The 22,095-nt window shown below is 28.6% G+C and overlaps 1 protein-coding gene across 2 annotated transcripts in view; it reads right to left on the bottom strand.

The window, feature by feature from the left end:
- Nucleotides 1–16,033: 16,033 nt before the first annotated feature.
- LOC136984627 (serine/arginine repetitive matrix protein 1-like) overlaps nt 16,034–22,095 on the bottom strand; it is a 102,893-nt gene continuing 96,831 nt past the window's right edge. For both annotated transcript variants that reach the window (XM_067281693.1, XM_067281694.1), the window contains exon 3: nt 16,034–16,777. In XM_067281693.1, the coding sequence (XP_067137794.1) occupies nt 16,059–16,777 (719 nt within the window). In that variant the 3' untranslated portion in view covers nt 16,034–16,058. The remainder of the gene's footprint in view (nt 16,778–22,095) is intronic.

Below are 22,095 nucleotides of genomic sequence, written 5' to 3'. Positions count from 1 at the left end.
GGGCATCGAATGTACTGCCAGAAAAATATGAAATCTCAATAAAGAGACATCAAAGTTTGACTCTCGACACACTTTACGACGTTTGCTGGATAATTAACATCACGGTGTACTGTATTTCATGTTCGGGTTGATAGGAGCGTTACTGTTCGACGAATTATTGTAATCGTTTCGCCATCTTGGGATAGTGACATTCCATAGTTTTGGCGCTTTGACACATTACTGTACTCGTATATCGAGCCGGTTTTGAAATTCAGATAGATTCCTATGCAGCAACAAACCCGGACATTATGGCGACGACTACAAAATGCAAAGGAGTTAAAGATCTATATTTCATGTACAGTACTTTGAATAATTTTAAATAGTAACAGAAAAATCGAACAGTTTGTAAATAAAAATTCTTTTTTATTATTTTATTAACAAACGTTCTTATAATAAAAAATTAAGAAAGAAATTTCTCGTTCGTTTTAATAAATCAAAACTTTCTTCTTCTATTTTTGCATCCTTAAAGTTAAATGTCAATTAGCTTGTCTGTCTGCAATGATAATAATGAAAATTAATTGAAGTTTTTTTAAAAAGAACAAATTACTTTTTTTCTTAGATTTTATATTTAAGAGTTTTCTTTAATAGAGAACAAAATGTGATGCTCAGTTAACTGGAGATATCGTTAATGACTGAAGTGAAAGAAAAATTATAATCGCCCAATTTTTCCGTAAACAACTCATTATTTAATTGATATATTGATTTGCAATTAGTGACTTTTTTGTTTTTTGACGAGAAAACTCTAATGCAAAGTACGCTAAAAAGTCGTAATCAGAATTGTAATTCTTCTTACCCAAAGAAATAAATTGGAAAAATCTTGGTAAATCTTTGTTTTTGGATCAACTGAAGGTAATATATATGCCATAAGATAAAGGGGGTTTGTATCGTGTCTGCAAGCTTATTACAGATATTCTGGTCTTTAAAATTCTTTTTTTTTTTTTTTTTTTTTTTTTTAGCGATTGCTTTGTTTTTTTCATTTTAAACATTTCTAGAATCTGCGAAAATAAATCGGTATTATACTCTTATAGATATACAGTAGAGCGTCGATAAGTGGAACCAATTGGGGACTGGCGTCCTTCCAGTTAATGATTTGTTCCAGTTTCCGACTTTGTACGAAAAAATACATTAACCTGTCCGATGTTCAATTTTTTCTCCGTTGCGTATCGCTTCCTGTTGAATTTTTCTCCGTTGCGTGTTGCTTCGCGTTGAATTTTCGTCGATTTTAAGCCTAACAAAAATTTTTATAATAATCATCGAGGCTATCGTATCGTTAAAAATTATTTCTGCATTTTGTACAAACAAAATAAATATATTAAAGAATATAAAAAACATGAAAATTATACTTTAGAAGTAAATTTAGTATCAAAAACATTCGATTCAGCACGACACAGTCCGACTGAAAATCGTTCCACTTTCCGGCCATTCCACTTACCGACGTTCCACTTTTCGACGCTCTACTGTACATCTAATATGCAATATAGCGATAATATAAACTATTTCATTTAATTTTAGAAAATTCTTAAAAAAAGACAATAAAACAATGTGTCTTCACTTGTCCTTTCACACGCACACAGGAAAAATAACAGTTCAACGGCGGAGTCGACCTTTCATTTGAGGCTACATGTCCGCCTCAATATGTAAAAACGTTAAACGATTCCTCTGGCATATATTAAAAACTAAATATTTCATTTAATATTGTTAGCTATTTATATAAATTTAAAAGCATCTAAAAGTGGGAAAGTTTTTTTTTTATTTTAACTCTTTTCTCCCTGTTGACACTAAGAAGTCACGTTTTAGTAAACCCATTATGGGTTCGGCCAAGTCAAGATCAAGCGGTGAGGGATGGAGATCCCTGAAAAATATCTAGGGTTTCATCGACCCGTCCGGATTCGATCCTGAGTCATCCCGAGCGGATCGACAGGTTAACGGTGTGATGAGCTCAAGAATGTGAGAATGAATAAGTAAAATTTAGTCAGCTTAGACCCACCTGTCATTGACATTTGCCAACTCTTCTGGACTCGTCTTGGAGGGACGTTGGTAGAAAAGAAACTGTGCTGAAGCGCTCATTTGTTGTTTGTAGAGAATTTAGCGTAAGATTTAATTTATCTTTTCGTATTCTTTCGCCATTCAATTGTACGAAAGGGAAGCCGAAAATAGCTATTTTGTCTTTCTTGCCGTTCATTTTAGACAACGTGCAAATGAAAGATTCTCGGAGTATCATTGTCAACAATAAAAACAAAACAAAAAAAAAAACAAAAATTCGCCTGAAAACAAGCAAGGAAGACGAGCCAAATTTTACTTCTTTTACATTAATTTTTACTACATTTACTTTAATTTAAAGAGTTCAAAGAAGGACTTTCCGGAAACAAGGCATTGGATCGCTTTGACTGTGGTGTGATTAGACGAAAAATCCGTTTCTACGTAGACCGGTCAATTCCTAAATTATTGCCTGTTTTACAAGAAATGACCAATTTTCCTCGGAAGAAAATGAGATGCTATTTAAAAGCATTTTTTTTTTTCGAAAACATTTTTCTACACGTTTCCTCCCGCATCAGGAAAGCACTACCCCTATTTTACAAATAGATCGATTTAGTTCGCGCATCGCGCTACTTTCATCCGTAGTCACAGCTAAATTGCCGGACAATATTTTTCACGGACTTAACCTTAATTTTCTTAATACAAACGTCTTTTTTAAACTTTTTTTTTATTTAAAGGAAGCGCTTTAAATATTTATTTAAAGGATTAACTCATTTGCATAAAGGATCCTTAACTCGTTATGTTATGTTTTCCATTATTAAAAATGCAAAACATCAACAAATAAATCAGAAATATAACCTTTAATTATTTCAGTTTGGACTTTCAAGCGGACACACAGCTTTAATTAAAGCGGTTTCACGTCAATCAACTGTGAGATAATTAACGGTATTTCTAGAGTAAAGATTTAGCCATACATTATAAAAGTTTTTAGGAATCATAACTTAGTCTTCATCATACAATAATCTTAAATATGCAGCTTCTCCTTATTTAATCATTAAATTTAACTACAAAATATAATAATTATACGACGGAAACAAGCCGAATGAAACTAATTTTAAATGTGAAATTAAAATGTGTCCATCATCAATATAGGAATTAGCCATTTGCATACGCTTATAGAGAATTCAGTTATGAGATCGATGCTTCTTCTATCTTCTATACTTATTAAGGACTTATTATTTCCCGTAAAATACGGAATGACCTAAAGAAACATTAAAACAAACAAACATCTTCACACCTGGGTACACACACACAAGATTTACTTCCATTCTGTACATTAAATTACACATATTACTTAACACATATTACACAATTACATTAAAGAAGAGACTGGATTCAAAACTATCATTGAAGTCTCTTCTTTGGCCAAATTTCTATTCAAATTAATTAGAATATATGCTGATATAATACAATATTCGATCACAATATGCTGATATAATACAATATCGATTACAATATTACATAAGCATATGCTGATGTAATATTGTAATCGATGAAATTATAAATGCCTGTATCGAAATATTTTAGAGAGAATAACGTTAGTAAAATATGTTTTATCAGCAATTAATCAACAGAAAAGAGTAATATATACACTTTTTAATTAAATTCTTATAGTCGTATAGATCTGTATAGATTTTAACGAGAGTTAAACAGGCCCACAGGGAGGGGAAACTTAGAGGGGAATACAGACCTGGGTTCCCTAGTGGTTCCTATCACTGTAAAAATAATATTAGGAGGAAAAGGGGACCTCTATAATTCCGAGCCCCATATAAGCTCTCGAAGATATATTTTGGTTGAAGGTTATAATTTTAGAACGTTTGACATCTGATACGATTGCATTTGATTAAAATTTCATCAAAGGTCAGAGAAAATTGAAATGCGACAGTGTAAAAAATAACAAATAGAAAAAGTAATTATCTCTTTTCACTTTTCAGCGTTTGCATCTAATTTTAAATTTTAATCTCTTCAAATTTATATTTAGTTTCAATAATTATTTTTCTGATAACGTAATTATGAATTTAACAGTCTTATGTTTAATGTTTATATCAAAAGTTAGAAATTTTTATAATGATGTTTACTTTTATACAAATGCAGTATTACTTCAGATATAAGTCGATTTATAAAATAATTAATTTTCTCTATTGATAGCATTGTACAGTACTGTACCACAAAATGACTATATTAATGGATAGGATGTTATGTGAGAAAAAATATGCGTGTGGCTTGTCTCTAACGACAACTCCAACGAATTGTTTCTTTCTTTTCTGTTTTACTTATGATTGAAATGAGTTTATATACTCCGGGATGAGGTCTAGGCTAGAAAATAATGCAATCTATAATTAAAATTAACATAAGAAAAAAGTCTAAAATATAGGTTACAGTAGAATTATATGTGGATAGATTATGCGTGGACAAGATCGGCGTGGATTCCATCTTGTATGCCCATTTTTCTCAAACAAGTGTTGCTCGTATTGTTCAAAACGGAGTGCGTAAGATGAAACAGATAAATATAAAGTGGCGCCGGATACTCGGTTACCAAACTCATAGTGTAACATACGGAAAGATCAAAATACTCGTATGCCTCATAAATAAAGTTACAGTTATGTACTAGTATTGATAATGCACTTAGCACATTCGATAGTTTTTATAATTCAAGAATAAAACAGATGTACCCCATTACTGGTTATTCCGAGTTGAAGAGAGTAAAATGCTCCACGCACGCGAAAGAAATTAAATTTTGCTAATACGGTAGACCCTAATATTGGTCCACCTACTTTCCCTTGATACATTGGGTCGACGGGATGAATAGATAAAGGGTGGTCGCGTGTCATATCTCGAGTAGGGTCAGACTTAATGACGATTTAACTCGTTATTAGCATTTACAATTTTTTATAAAACCCATCCCTACTCTCAAAATTAAGCTTTTTGTCATATAATAATTAAAAATGTAGAGTTTTTTTAAACCCATTCCCTCTCAATCCCGTAACAGAGAATTTTAAATGTTGCCAGGAAAGTTAAGCGATTGGTTGCTGGATTTTTTACATTTAAATGGACCCACGTTATATTTCTCGTCTCAATTAATGGAAAATGATAAAGTTTTATCAAAATCGTTCCATTAAATTTTGAGAACGAAGTCGATTCTATAAGCCCATACAAGATATGCTAGGAACCGTGAAACATCGCACGACAAAATCGTGCGATTTGTGCGATATCGCTTAGTCGTTCGTGAAACCTCAAAAACGAACTCATGGACCCCATTTTTTATTGCACTTTTTGGACTCTTCATGGCAATTAATGGAAAATGGCAAACTTTAATGAAAATCGGATTTTGAGAACGAAAACAATTCTGTAAGCCTCATAGAAGAAGCTTCGCTTCAACGAGAAAATAACACTCGCTCTATGCAAATGACAACAATCTTCTTGACTCATTGTAATTGTCTTCTAAAAGTTCTGTCTTCTGAGAAAATAATAAATACATTTAAGCCATTTACTTCAACAATTTATTTAAAAGAGATTCATCTTTACACAATAAATAAGGATAAGGATATATAAATTATGAAAATTACAAATCAATTCTTGTAGGAGCATTGGCAGTTTGATTTACTTTGTGTCATATACACTACGTGACATCTATTATTCAAATAGGCCGTGTATCGAAGTGTCTACAAACACGTCTATAATTGAGTGTCTTTCATCAAAAATTTAGCAGATTCTTCAATAAAATGTTCTTTTTTTCTCATCCTATATTCAGCAGAATGACTAAATTTCTTGAGTAAATGTAAAATTTATTTAGTAATAAATTTACAAAATACATTGTTGAAACAATTCAAATCGTTCTATAGTTTTTCTTTTACAGTACATAAGAAATGTGTTTTACATTATATTATATATAACTTTAACATTCTAAAATTAAAAAAAAAAAATGTTTACAATATTTAGTTACATAAATTACAATTTATTTATTTAATCGTATTTTTGTGCATTACGAGCTTCCATACTAAATTCTTTTTCTATTATTACCTTATAACTAGAATGAATAGTACCAACAAAAATACTATTTATGAATATTTTTTACGGTAAAATAACTTATAAAAAACATTATAAAATAGAGCAAAATGGTGAAAACAATTCGAAAATTCGAACATTTTATACAAGTGAAGAACACAGACAAAAATAAAATTTTATCTTTATTTATTTACACACATAATCTAGTCGAATTTTTTTTTTTTATAAATAATTGATTTAAAAAATTAAATCAACCCCCAATTAAAATAAGGATTCTTCGTCTAAATCAATTAATACTTTATTTATAATTATTTATATATTTTAAAGAGTTTATATACACTTATTTCTAATTAAAAATTTTATTGGAAAACATCATAAGTTAGTTATTAAATGAAAATAAAGGAAAAATCAGCGAGTCAATAATTTAATTTGGAAGAAGGTAAAATTTAAGTAAGAAAATACAAAATATATGAATATATTCTGCTTCATATATTCCTTTAGTAAAGATATTAAAGAGAACTTTTAAGTTAAAAGAATTTTTAAGGTTTTTTTTTTTCTTGTATTTAAAAAATAATTTATATTTGTGCAAAAAGCACTTTATGATTTTGATTTTGATACGTCTTTTTTCCTCCTAACAAAATATAAAACTTCTGCCATTTTAACAAAATAATAGAGAAGTCGAATTGCTAGATGCTATGACACAACACGTACCAAATAACAATTCATTTTTAAATCATACAAATTAAATAAAGATTCTACGTAAATTGAATAGTTTATTCGAATAAAATATTTAATATAAATTAATTTTTTTAATTGACAAAACAAGACTCAGTAAGGGTAATTCTTGTGTTCTTATTCTTGTTCAGAATTACCTGTTAGATCTATAATAGAATCTGGATCTAACTGTAATAATTCTGAACGACAGAAATAAGATTATTCTCTTTCTTTAGTACAAGTATAATTAAATTTACCAGCTAAATATTTTTAATTTTTATTATAATTAACCAATATCAGCGATCATAATTAACTTAACTGCTCGCGTGAACTGCTTCTAATCAATTGGCATCCGAAAATTGTTCTGAATATTTAACATCGACAACAATTTTAGATGATGCTTAAAGTATTCTTAGAACAAGTTATTTTTATAGTTAAATAACATAATTATCAACCAATTTTTTTCCATTTAAAATAGGATCTTACATTCTTTCACAGTTACGAATAGATTCTAATCTTAATATAATACTATTTGTACCCGAATTGACGATGATTAACGCCTAGAAGAATCTTCTAACATAGTTTAATTATCTTTTAAAATTGTTTCCTGGAATGTGACATTCAATTTATTTACTACCTTAGTTCGGTAATTTAATAGCGAGTAGTAACGTAATTGAAGTCACCATTTAACCCATTAAACTGTAACTGTAATGACTGTAATGTAATTGTAATGTCTAGAATAATGTCTAGAAATACACACACTTTGATTTTTCTTATATATCAATTTCTATATTTATGTTATAAGAATAAAAATAAATAAAATGTTAATTATTTAAGTAAAAACACAACTTTGTTTCTGTTATACACGTGATTTTCAATGTGTTCAATATATAAACAGAAGAGCATTTTTGCTTTTCACATTCCTGAATATAATTTAATCCTGTTTATATATAAATTCTCTTATTAAAATGTCCTAAAATGTCCACGTTAATGCCAAGTAGATTAAGGACAAGGAAGGATAAGCATTTCAATGTTAACGAGTTCGGTTAAGACGAATTTCGTTAATACAAAGTACCAATTTTTAAGTCTCTTTCACTTCGTATTAACGGGATTCGACTGTATTTTCGTTTCGATATATTTATTAAAAAATCATATACTAAATTAAAACGTAAAAATAAATTAATATAGAAGTGATAAAGTAGATTCATATAGGCCTAATTGAATCTACTTTATCACCCTACAGTTCTACTTCCATAGAAAGTTCAAGATAAGTAGTTTATATTTAAATCGATTTATAATATAAATTAATATATTTTATTTCTTTATATAAAGTATTATAATAAAAAAACATTTAATTGAATGTTAAAATGAAGATCCTGGAGAAATACTATACGCGAGTAGACTTGAAAATAGCCCTATAAAAATCTATATAAAATCTAATTAATGAGTATTAATTAGATTTTATATAGATTTTTATATCTTTTAACGTAATAAAAAGTATTTAAAATATGTTTGAAAGTACGTGTAGAAGCTTATAATAATTGTTGAAGCGAAAAAAAGTTCCGTCAGGAATAATTTTAATGAATTGTAGATTCAAAATCATTCAATTTTCATGAAGTTTTCTTTTATTTTTCTGAACAAACATGAAATTTAATATTTATAAACCCAAAATTCGACATAAAAATGTTTTAATTCATTTCCTAAAATCGATTTAAATTTAAAAAATAAATAAATAAATAAAATTTCGTTTAATTTGAGAATTTATGAGTATAATAATTAATTAAAACTAATTCTGTTTCGGTTAAATTATTTAAAATAATTGATTAAAAATGTTTGAATATTTAAAGCCATTTAATTGAAGAAAAATATATTTAAAAGTTTTTAAATTAAATAAATAAAGTATGAAAATAATGACCTTTTTTTAAATCTTATTTTATTTTTAATTTAAAAGAGTAATTTACTTGATATTTGTTTTAAAGTATTTTTTACGTATTATTATTTTTAGAGCAGAATTTAGTAATGTAAAGTTAAAATTGATTTTTCCACAAATGTGATAGAATAAACAAAATCAGATATAATGGAATTAAATCTAGAAATAGAAAAGAAAATAAAGGAGATAAAACAGTTTATTTATTAAATTCGGTAATGAAATCGAGTTTCAAACAGTTCATTTGTTTAACTTCTGAATTTAAATTAATGAATAAAAACCATCGATTTCAAATAATTACAATTGATATTCATTTATAATATATAGAAATATTTCTAGTAAATATTTGAAACAATACATATCTGACGTTTCAAGTGTAATTTTAATTATTTTAAATTTATTTTTTTCAATAACATAAGTATTAAATGACTAGGAATATTTCATCTGTGCGTATTTATACATTAAATTCCTAAGTTTTAAACTATCATTAAAACTAAATATTTATTTTATTTATTTTTGATTGAATAGTCTAACGTTCAGGCTTCTATAAATTCTACTTAAATTGTCACATTGTCAGTTTTATAAATTGTAAGAAATACCTCGCTGACACTTTATTTGAATTGATACCGCGAGCTGCAAATTTATGGATAGATAAATAAATAAAAAATATCTAAAATAAAATTACTAGGGCTGGAAATGTTTACATTAAAAATTCATTCGAAAAAAAAATAGAGAATATCGAAGTGACTCTTTAAAAAATTTAAAGTGTTTCAATATCCTTTAGAACCAAAATGGCGTTATTTACTGTTAAATAAATAAACTATAATGATACACACAATGTAATTTCGGTTTTCTATTTTCAACAACTGCAATTTGTTTAGTAGTAATTAGTATTACAAATTGTATGTACTGTACAATAAAAACCTGTGTAAACCGGAACTCAAAGTAGCGAATCTATTTACCGGTTTAGACAGGTTTTACTGAATAACGTAAGTTCATACATTGATTGCTGTTAGAAGAAATTCATCTTTTATTACCTTAACAATTAAGCGAGAAAAATTTAAATTCCACTATCTGAAATTATTATTCTAGAATATTATATGTAACTTAAGTACTGTCAAGTTTCGTTTGAAAGGCTGAACGCAACAGTAGTCTAACCCTGCCTTTTTAAAGGTTGAAATATTGTACTGTAAAGGGGGTATAAGTCTAACTAGAGAAAATGCTGTTCCAATGAGTCATCTAAAAGAAACTCAGCTTCTTTGGTCACTGTAGAACGAGTGATAAGAGAGAAATTAAAACTATAACATTTGGAATTATGAAGGGGAGAAATAAAAAGGCAGGCCACATAAATGATGTGAAAGAATGGTGCAAGAATAGTACTCACTAGCTGGTTCATTGTGCCCTAGACAGAAAGGGATAGAAAAGGATAGTGAAAATGACATCAGACTCCAACGTGCACAGGTCCCATGAACAGTGATGATGATGAAAGGTAGTATACGATAATTTATCATATTTTGCTGTTATACTTGATTTGTTTTCAGTAATCCCCAGTAATCATTCATACCATTTACAGGCAATGCTTTTATTGAATGAAAGTACAGCACTATTAACTCAATTTAGACATTGAGGGTTCGCCCAATGTTGCGTTTAGCCATTATTTATATATAGACTAATAGAACCTCTTTAGTAAGGTACACTCACCTCTCGTAAGCATGCAAATAGATGAATATCTAAATACCATCCGTATCAACACAAGACTTTTTTGGTATTATAATCGATTAGAAATACAACATAATAAAACTATTCATCGAATAATATCCGAGGAAATTATTTGTGTATGAGATAGCTTCATATATTAACCTCATATAATGAATATATCCAAGTTTATTTAAGTATCGATTAATTATATATTGTGCGATTCATCTGATATATGGAATGAATCGTTTTCACCTTTATTATACTTACAATAGTCTTGTTAAAGTGAATTTCATTCTTAGATATCAATTTTTCTTTACTCGAATTTCAATAGAATTTGTCTTAATTAGTGCAGAAAACGAAATAAGAAGAGATCCTCTCTTAGAATTTCCAAATTTCATCGAAACAACTTTGAATATTTTGCAAAAATTCAATAATTATTCATTAAAAATTACAAAGTTTTCATTAATGGACGGTCCCTTAATTACAAGATTATTAATTATGCTGTAATAACAAAGAAAGTTGAAGATATATCAACATAAATTTAACATTTCTTATTAAAGAAAATATCAATTGTCACCATATATTGGATAAAGAATAGTCATCATTAATAGGAGTAATTACATTAAATGAATACAATTAATATCCTTCGATTATTAATTGCACAGAAATATCAGTAAATAAATCACTGAACAAACAATTAAATAAGTTATAAATCAAATACTAAAATAAACTATTTCCAAAGAAAATAATATGTAAAAACTTTCTTGAGATCTTAAAGTTTTCATTCTTTTCAAGAAACTTCCATTACATTCAACGATTATTATTGGATTCGTTAAATTTTCTGTACAATAAAACCTCTCAAATTGCGTACCTTTATATTCTAAACACCTCACTAAATTGAGTCATTTTAATTGGAACAGGCTACAGTATAAAACGAGAAACAATAAATTTTAATGCTTTAAATGTCATTTATGCTTTCGTGTGGCAATAAAAGATGATAGAATCTTTTAAGAAGATCATATATTTGCCATTAATAAGTAATTAAAGCAACATCTGTAAGTAATTTTATGTATTTTTATAGTGTAATAGATCCTTCATGAAAATCCTGATTCCGTTACTTAGAATAACTGCATTATGGATTCTCTTTATTTATTTATAATTCAAACTGAGAAATTCATTACTTACAGTTTCTGAATTATATGTAATATAATATATAAAAAAAAGACACAGATAAAGAAATCATTTACGAATATTAAATAGATATGGACCTAAAAAATCAAATTTTATACAATATTTCGCATCTTATTTACCTTGAAGAAGAGGTAATTATAAATTGTGTACTGTACCGTACATAAAAGTGATTCACATCCAGAATTATTAATCATAATTAAAATATCATATTTCCATTCAAATATATATTTTGGGTCCTGGCAAATAACCGAATCTACTCGTTCAAATTCACTCATTGTTTATATCTGAGTATTGATTTCTCCCTTATAATTAATGTATGATTTATTAATTTTAGGATGTATGTCATATATTTTGGATGTATGTTTAAAATCATAAACTTAATTTAATTTAAATTTTAAATAATAAAATTTCTAGTAATACATTTCAACTCATTTCAATGTACATATTTGATAATTTTTGCTAAAATTAATTAGGTTAATGTTACCTTAGGTGCCAAGATGGCGGCTCGTCTCTGATTCCAGCAAGGAAACAGTGGGACGCACGTTCTAACCTATTCTAATAATTTGGTTGCTAATAATTATGGTAATTTATTAGAATAGGTTAGGTTAGGTTAGGTTAGAACGTGCGTCCCACTGTTTCCTTGCTGGAATCAGACACGAGCCGCCATCTTGGCACCTAAGGTAACATTAACCATTAAGGAATAACGTGCAAAAAATTTTCAGCATAAGGAAAATAACTCTCAAAGCCATTTCATAAATTATTTACATATAATAGAATAGAAATATGATTTATATATTCATGTATATATTTATAATTCATGTTGTAAAAAAGATTAATTACAAAAGAAATTTAAATACTTTATAAGTTTTTTTTACGGGAAATTAATTTGCTGCCTTCATTATTTAAAGCATATATTAATATATTTACAGTGCAAATATTTGAATATTGTATTAAACGAAAGTAAATGAAAATATGATAAACATTATGTTTACAGTAGAAATTTTAAATACGGTGGTACCTCGTACTTCGAACGCTTCAGGGTTCGAACGCTAAATTCGACAAAAATTCCAACGATTCGAAGTTCGAACGGCCTCCTGAAATGAATTAAATTCGAAGTACAAAGCACAACTGTATATAATTTTTAACTAATTTTATTAAATTTATGTTTTATCTGAATATTTTGCTACTTCACCTGTGAATAAAGAAGAGTTATTGTTTTTCATTATTAAGTTTCATAAATACATATAAATAGTCCATTAAAATTTCTTTTCTTATCATTTATGATGGCTTTACACTGTTTAAATTACTAGAATTCATCAGAATTATCGTTCTTTTAGTAATTAAGAACAGTGAAATTTAAGTGTCGTATTCATGACAATCGTTGACAATGGAATTTATTCTAACAACATTTACAATAGAAGATTGGTTTAAAGATTGTTAACTCATCTTCTGACAAAAGTTTAAGTTAAGTGTATTAATTAACAAATGAGACAAGAAACACTTACAACATTAAACCAATATTCATTAGTTGAAACGACTTACTTAGTTTAAAAACTACGTTGGCATTATCATTAAACTTAAATTAAAACGAATTTAAACACTGTCAAAATGATTTTTTCATAAAAATATAATTTGTTTGATTTTTTTAGATATGTTTTTTGATTGTTTCATTATCTTTATTATATTCCTTTCAATAGGAATCCATAGGTTTTAAAACGGGAATTAAAAAAAAATGCAACATATAAATTAGAAATAATCGATCAATGTTTAAAGAAAATATTTTAAAAAATCATTAAATATTCAAATAATAGAAAATTTTATTGATTAAATTATATATTAAATAATTAAAACATTTCAAAATGTTTTTGTAATTAATTTGTAACTATTAAATCAGGGATTCTTAAGCTATTTCGTGCCATGGACTCCTTTGGAAGTGTGCTAAAGCCTACTGACGTCTTCCCAGTTTAACGTTTTTAAATGCATAAAATAAAGTACAAGGTGGGAAAGAAAGTCATTTACACCGCTGTTACAGAGTACAGAATGTATCCAAAGAATGTACATTGAGCACATCATGTAACACGCATAACTCTGTAACCGTTTAAGGTTGGTCAATAAAATCTTTCAGCAATCAATTTCTTGTAAAATTCCGACCCTAAATGGTTTATCACATGATTTCCTTCCCATTTACAGTTTCGGAGTTGTATTCAATATGGCCGCCATCAAGATGGAGGCCGTGCTTGTAACACACATCAATCTGTTTCCCCTTGGTCTAATGTGTTCCTGACATGAACGAATTAACTTTGGGTACATTTCTATATACTTTAGCACGGGTGTTAAATGACTTCCTTTCTCACTCTGTATATAGGAGTGTTTCTATATAAATTGGAATTTTTAAAGAACATTGATTTCAAGAGTGGCCATTTTTTATTTTCTTTAGACTATACACACAGGAAGCATAACAAGGTTTGATAATATGATACAGTATTTACATGCCTATTTCAAGTAAGCAAGAAAATAGATACTGATGATACAATTATGTGTGTGTTGTTGCAAGTTTACAACACTTCGAAATGCGTCCAATGGCGCTAGGTTAAGAATCCCTGCATTAGACAAATCGAGTAACTGTCAAACAATTTCCTTACGTACAAAAATAGAGACAAACATCAAAGTAACTAACTGAGTAATTCAAATTTAATTTAATGTCGAAATAAATTATAAAACACACTTTACATCAATAAGATATTGCTTTGCAATACACTGTAATTTAGATTGTCCTATTACGGAAACGAGAATGTCTTCTTTACTATTATCCATTCTCATATAATTGTTACTATGTAACATCAGTTCAAAACCGAGTTACAATTTCACAAAGGAATGGAATGAGGAAAATCAAAGTAATTAAACAATATAATAAGAATAATTACTGACGAATGAAAATGAATGATAATATATGAACGGATAACATGCAATAGTTTTTAACGAAAAATATATAATTAATATGTATATATATGTATATATATATACATATATAGCAGAAATAAAAGCTAATTTTCTACAATATTTTATCTTATAATAAATTAAAAAATTTATATATCCTATTGTATATTTAATGCCAAGTATACAAATATACTTTTATAATTAATTCAGCGGTATATTTTAATTTAATTAAACCAAAAAAAATCGCACTTTTTAAATCAATTAATTACACCAGATTCGAATTCCGTGTGTAAGAGAGAGAATTTCTTTTCTTGTAATTAATTAATATAAGTGAAATCTTCAATTAATGCTCAACTTCCGACAAAATTGATTGTCGTCCATTAAAATTTCCAAATATATTTTACTCTTATTTATTATTATTATTATTTTCGTTTTAAATTTCTAATGTATCAATAATTTCTTTTCTTCAAGCCGCATATGTATTTAGCGGCGCATATTAATATATATATATATATATATATACATTCATTTCTACATATTTTTGACATTTTGAATAGCATCTGATTATCTAAAAACCCATAACTATTGAAGGACGGAGCAAAGGAATAATTGAAACAAAGGAAAAACTTCCAATAGGCAATATTGAGAATTCAATTACACGATAGTTTTATCCGGAATCAAGTTACAGTTCAACAACTTGTCTATAAATATTTAAGATATAATATACAACATTACAGTAGGTTCATTTTCGCGTAACAGGAACATTCTTCAATCGAATCAGAATCAACTTGTTATTATTGCTTGTCTTATCCATAAATAGGATCAGTTCTTTTGAAAAATTGTCGATTTTTACGAACTTCTAGAGAACTTTTTAAACAGATTATATGGAAGATTTTTCCACTTCACGTTGATCAGTGCCATAAAATGAATACTCCGTTTTAAATAATGTGGCAATCTCTCTATTGTCTAAGGAGAAAAAAATAAATAAATAAAATATTAATATATTTCGATATAAACTGAATTAAGAACAGATTTTCTTTTTTTTTTTCATATATTTCTGTGAATATTCATTCAAACATTTCGTATAGAATTTCGCAAATTTCCATTCAGAAATGACGGGGAAAATTGCCACATTATTTTATAATATTTTTAATATGCAATGCCAAAAACTATATATTTTATCGAGTAACTGCGTAACGCTAAAGTGGTCGACTGGCTTTCAAAATAAATGCCTTCAAACTATCTACCTAAATTATCGCTCATGCCTGGCATTTTTTTTATTTTTATTTTTTTTATTTTTTGCCTAGTGGGAATATCTCATCTAAAACTTGATTTGACACGAATAACATACGAATTATTTAACAAAAATTTTCGACTGTTTTTACTTCTACAATGCGAAAGCTAATCCTGAGAAAGAGGTAGTTTGGAGCGCACTAATGAACGAATTTGGTTAAAAAAAATCACATATCCTAATTCCAATTCTGTTTTATTTGGAAGTATATAGAACGTGTTATGATGACGGATAGGATTTTTTGAATCCATATTCGTCTTCGAGATCTCCAGGTTCGTGCGCACCCTTCCATTCTCGTTCTAAGGACCTCGAGATGTCCCTTCTTTCGGCCTGATCTCTAACCAAGGAATACAGATTACTTCGTTGCTTGGGGCAGTTCCTCGAAGCTCTACTAAAATCAGAAACTTCTGTCGATACAGTGGTAGATACAACTGTTTGCGCAAATATCGTCCTTTCTTGTTTTTGCGTCATGCCACTTGGCCTAGCCGGCAGGGGAGGTGGCGTATCTCGAAAATCTGTAGGCCTTCCCGCTGCTGCAGCTCCCGCAACAAAATCGTAAAGGATCTCCTCGTAAACGTGATAGTCAGCTGCCGTAGTGTGATAAGTAACACTAACAGCACTTGCCGAATCGACTTCCGTTGCAGCAGTTAGTGCCTGTACTGCTCCAGCATCTTTAATTGCTGTACCACTAGTGTCCACTTGAAGCTGTAGATCTTCAATTATTTCCAGCATACACTTTGCCACCTCGGTGAATCGCGATTTGGCCGAAGGTTTGCAGTCAGCTGGTGGTTCACATTGAGATCTACCTCGATCCGGACAATCTTCTATAACTTTAGTAACACTTCTCGAACTGGCTGCTGTCGTGGCAAGCACCAAACTCGCTTCAGGATTTGCTTGTACTTTGGCGCTATGACATTCTTCCGCTTTGTTTGAAGGTTCTGAAATAAGAAATGGGCATATTTTATTTATAGAGGAATTTCATTTTATATTAATATACTTTTTTAATCTGATGAGCATCATCTGAGAGCACATTTATATGAGAGTTTCGTATGGCGACATACATCCAATGTAGAACGACTTGCGAATCGTTAAATAGAAGCAAAGTTAAATTAGATATTATATAAAAGCAGGCTTTAAAAGACAAAGAAACATTAAAGGAAACACATGCCTAGATACTTATAAAGAAGAATTGGAAAAATTAGTATACAAGTAAAATTTCCATTCATGTTATTTGAAATAGTTTTTTTGGGTTAATAAAGCTTTGCTGAATTTAATCAACATTTTCTATTAGCAGAGTTTACATAACAAATTGATAAGCACTAAAATTGAAATAAACTAATAAAATCATTTCTTGTAAAGTATTATTTAAAAGAAATTTAAAAATAAGGGGAAAAAAACTGAATTAAGCTATCTGCAAAATGACGTGTAAATTAATTGATAATTAAAACAAAATAAATGTTTTCCTATAATAAATTTAAATAAATAACATAATAAATATCGTAATTTTTATATATTACTTGACCAAATTCATTAAAAAAATATTAGAATTTGATCAAGTAACATTATAAGTGACGTAGGACTTGAGAGGTCAGCAATTTGTGGCAATTTGTATTCGAATATTCCGTCCTTATATCGTAATCAAAAAGAAATAGGAACAACACCTTGAGCTTAAAAAGGAAAAAAAAAACTATTTCATTCTTACATCGCGTATTCATAATATATATATATATATAAATAAAAGAATAATTTATATAAAATTTGGTTTGTTTATAAATTATACAGATCTACATCTATTTATATAGCTATAAATATATACTCACAATTGAGATTTTCCAATAAATATTTTAACATTTATTTATATATAATCATTTCGTGAATATATTTATAGATATCTAATTAAATCTACAAATCGATTATTTTATAGATGGTAAATTAATCTATAATTAAGTCAAATTCTTTGACGTTTCCATAAAGAAAATCTTATTTATATCAAAGGAAAATTTTCTAATTGCATGGAAAAAATGGCTATTATCGATAAATTTATATGAAATTTTTATAAAATTGGGTTGATAACTGATTGTAAGAAAAGCGTTACGGTATAGAATAGGTAGAGAAAGTGTTAGTATATAAAATTACCCTTACAGTTACCAATGAGGTTCACTGTTAGTCAACGTTTTCCTTTTCCTTCTGCTGGAAATAGTAGAAATCTAAAGATACTGGTGATCCTACGTACAGAAAAAATAACATAGCAAAATAAATGCAGAAGAAAATAAAGACTTTATAAAAGAACCTTCGAATGGCCATACACTGAGCGAAGCAAACAAGCAGAAATAAACATAATTCAAAAGATAATTTCTAACATACTACATTAAATATATCAATAACTTCTTCCGACATCCGAATTATTATTATACTAAGTAAAATTCTTCACTATATATATATATATATGGTTTATTTTGTAATATATCTAGTTTCAGGTGAATTACTTAAACTGGGTATACACGGTATACTGAATAGGCGCACCTGTGCAGTTTACCTGAACGTGTGGATGACAGATCCGTTCACACGTTCAGATATACTAGATAACCCGGGTACACACGTACCGGTATACCGGTACGTGTGTACCCGGCTTTACATATAGCTTTCATTTGTTCAAATTTTCCTATAGTTATAACTAAGAAAGTCTAACACTAATATTTTTAAAAGTAAATATAAAAATATATTTACTTTTTCTAATTACTGTGTTATAATTAATTGAAATTCTTTATTTTTGCTCTTCATGAACACAAAAATAAACTCATACATGATTAATCAATTCAGTGAATCTCTCCCGCATTCCCCATTCATGAAGTCAATTTTGCTTATTGATATCGTTTATTATGCAATTAATAATAATGTTTTTTCAAATTATTTACAGGGATGTTATGCATGTAAATTATAAATGACTATGCATGGACTTTTTTAGTGAAGATATTTACATTAAAATTCATCACTCGGTGTTTATCTCTAATTAGCAGTCATACATTGTTGTGAGGATAAAAAATAAAAATAAAATATTCATAAAATCGGTAAATGCCGACACGTTTCATTAAGAGTAATATGTAATGAGCCCTATCGTAAATCTTTATTTTATTTTATTTTATTATTTAAATAATATAGCGTTTAATTATAAAGAATATTTTAGAATAAAAGTTGAATCGAATTAAATTAAAATTCTAAATTACGTACTCCAATAAAATTATTTATAAAGAAACCAAGACGTGAATATGTATTTTTATAGGTTCCAGTTTCTTTTTAACGAATGCATAATAAGTGACTCAAAAGTCACCATAAAAAAACAGCATACACGCCAGACAGTGGCACGTTATCTTATAGGCAAAAAATGGGGCCCCCATCAACAGTGAGCTTCAAATCGATCGTTTGTATGAAAATATTTTCCCCGAAAAATTCCGAAGAAAGCCAACACTGTACATGGGAACCCCTAATTCAAATTTGTCTGGGTCCCATGCACCCATAAAGATTATATTCTGTGACTTTTGCACTTTGAAAACTTTGGAACCACCTGCATGATGCGCCATGTACGTGATGGACATTAATTGTCTCTAATGAGATTATCATCACGTAATTAGTTTATACATATGTAATAATTACACATCGACTTTTGAAATTTTCTTCAACATAGTCTCTCTCATTCTTTACTTAAGTTATTTATATAAAAATATATTTAATTATCAAATTTTAAACTCTTATTATCCTCTAATTTTTTATTATGTGAAATAAAATTAGTCTATTAATTATAAATTAAAATGAATAAATACATTCAAAGAAATTTATAAAAAACAGTAAAATTAATCTATGATATTTTTGTGAGTTCATTGATATTAACTAATGTTTATTACACAGTTAATTATATAGGTTTCCAGAGTAAGATATTTGGAGAGATGTTATACATGTAAATTATAAATGATTATTAATGCGTATTATACATGAATATATTCAGTAGCATTTTCCGACAATAATGACCAAGCATAACTAATAATTTCATTATTTTTCTTTAAGAAATTTCATTTCAATGAATGCTTAAAGTAAAATACTTGAGTCAAATAATACTGTATAATAATTGTATCTTATCCTTTTTTCAATTCAAATAAAAATAATAATAATAATTTGAATAATATTTCTGAAAATTAAGTTGAAAATAACTAAATTTACATCCAGTTCAAATTAGTTTGAAATTCTTCAAATATTCATCGTGATTAAAACACTAAATACATTGAAAATGGCCGATACTTATTCCTCACTTCGTTAATTAGCATTCGCAGTTATAATTAATCAATAAAGTGTAAATTATTTAATAAATTATTTCATTAGATTTCCTACGATAAAACGAAAATAAAACTTAATTCCAGATTAATTAAATTATTTTATAATTTTTCAACTAAATAAACATGTGATAAATGAAGATTACGTATTGGATTTATGCGATAAGGCATCTAACACATGGGCAATTTGCCAAGGAGAGGTGCCTAATGAGAGAAATTTCTAAGGGAAATTGACCCCTATTTAGGTGTTAGACACGTAAAGAAACGTATAAACGTAAAAATCTACGAGGCCAGCCATAGTCGTAGCAGCATCAAAAACTATTCAACACGCTTTCCGCCATTCCGTCACATACTGAAATCGAGTTATCACATTAGTGCAATATCTAATGAGACTCGCTTCCTTTCAATTCGCTTTTAGTTCTGGTAAATCCGTAACTCCTCTACTTGTATAGTAACAAAGTGTCAGATCGGGTAAACGAACAAGCCATTGTATCGAAAAAGACTGAGTGATTATCAAACATGTTAGAGACTATGTCTCTCAATGACTGCGGTGGGGTCTCACATTCACACATTTTATTCAATTTTTCTAACTGAAGTTAGGCAAAGTTCGTCTTACTTGAGCTAGTTTAAATGGGAGGAAAAATAGAAATAGGCTCCAAGCTCAGCTGAATAATTGCATCCTTTCTGGTTAAAACGATTTCTTTGGAAGAGACATTTCGTAGTTTTCTTGGTCGCTTTCCAATTTGACTGAGTTTGTGAGTAGAACCGGATTTAAGTATAAATTAAATAAGCTATAGCTTACGATCTCATGTTACAAAGGAAATTCTATTCTCAGTTTATACATAATGTTATTACTATATAGTGGCCACAAGTCTAAATCCGGCTCTGTTTGTGAGTTACAGATTACTGTTATGTGGCGCCGTTTTAGATGCCTAGCGGCGAATATCGTAACTATTATTGATACTGTCTAGTTTTCCCAAGAGGAGATAAAAGTGCTTACAAAATTCTATCGATCTATCTCTAACAGTTTTGTCTCCAGAGTGGTCTAAATTGATATACTCTACTCCGTAGATACCATGTATTTACGAACGTCTACGTTGATAAGCATATATCCTAAGTTAGAGGAATTTTTTTAGTTTCCAGTTTTTAGTTAACTTGAAATATTACTTTTCAGTAATAAAATGTCGCATCAAATGCCAATATATTGATATTAAAGCTTAACCGAATATTTTTCATTAATTAAATTTGGCATAGCTGAAAAAAGCAAAGTATCGCAAATACGAAACAGATTATTTTATTTGGAACCAAATAGAGAAAAAATTTAACAAATTATATAACTTACAAGTAGCAATTACAGTAAAACATTTTATAGAACGTCGTGAAAAAATAGATAATAAATTTGATGATTCAATGTTGCAAAAGCGAATGAAATCATTATCACGATTATGGAAACTTCTAACTTCTGAAATTAAATCCAGATTCTCCGGTATTTTTATCATCATCTGTGAGAGAAGGTAATAAAAAGACATTCATATTCAGGATGCCCAGTTTCCAGTTACGTGAGTAGAAATACGAACGTGTTGAGAATATCGCATGGTACCAACTCGTTCCGTGAGACCATTCACTGAAGGAGTTCGTGAAACGTGACACTCCCAACATATTCGTGCTGCTGCTCACATAACTCGAGACTAGACACCCAGGTCGCTGTACATGGTCGCTTTTTGTGAACGTTGCCGAACAGTGTATCTGTAAAAATGCTGTTTTTCACTGTATCTTCAGGAAATATCTGACTCAATATACCCGGGGAACGAATGCTGACGTGGACGACGTGCTTACCCCAAAATATTTTATATTTTTGTGTGATGGAAGCTCTTGACATTGTGTTTGGTTTATAGGATTTTTACTGTCTCTCACTCTCTCGTTTGTTCTCAATA

The sequence above is a fragment of the Centruroides vittatus genome, unplaced genomic scaffold (assembly GCF_030686945.1).
Source record: "Centruroides vittatus isolate TY-2023 unplaced genomic scaffold, ASM3068694v2 contig_926, whole genome shotgun sequence".
NCBI classification, from domain to species: domain Eukaryota; kingdom Metazoa; phylum Arthropoda; class Arachnida; order Scorpiones; family Buthidae; genus Centruroides; species Centruroides vittatus.
The sequence above is the reverse complement of the archived record's forward strand: the minus strand, read 5'-3'. Positions and strand labels throughout refer to the sequence as shown.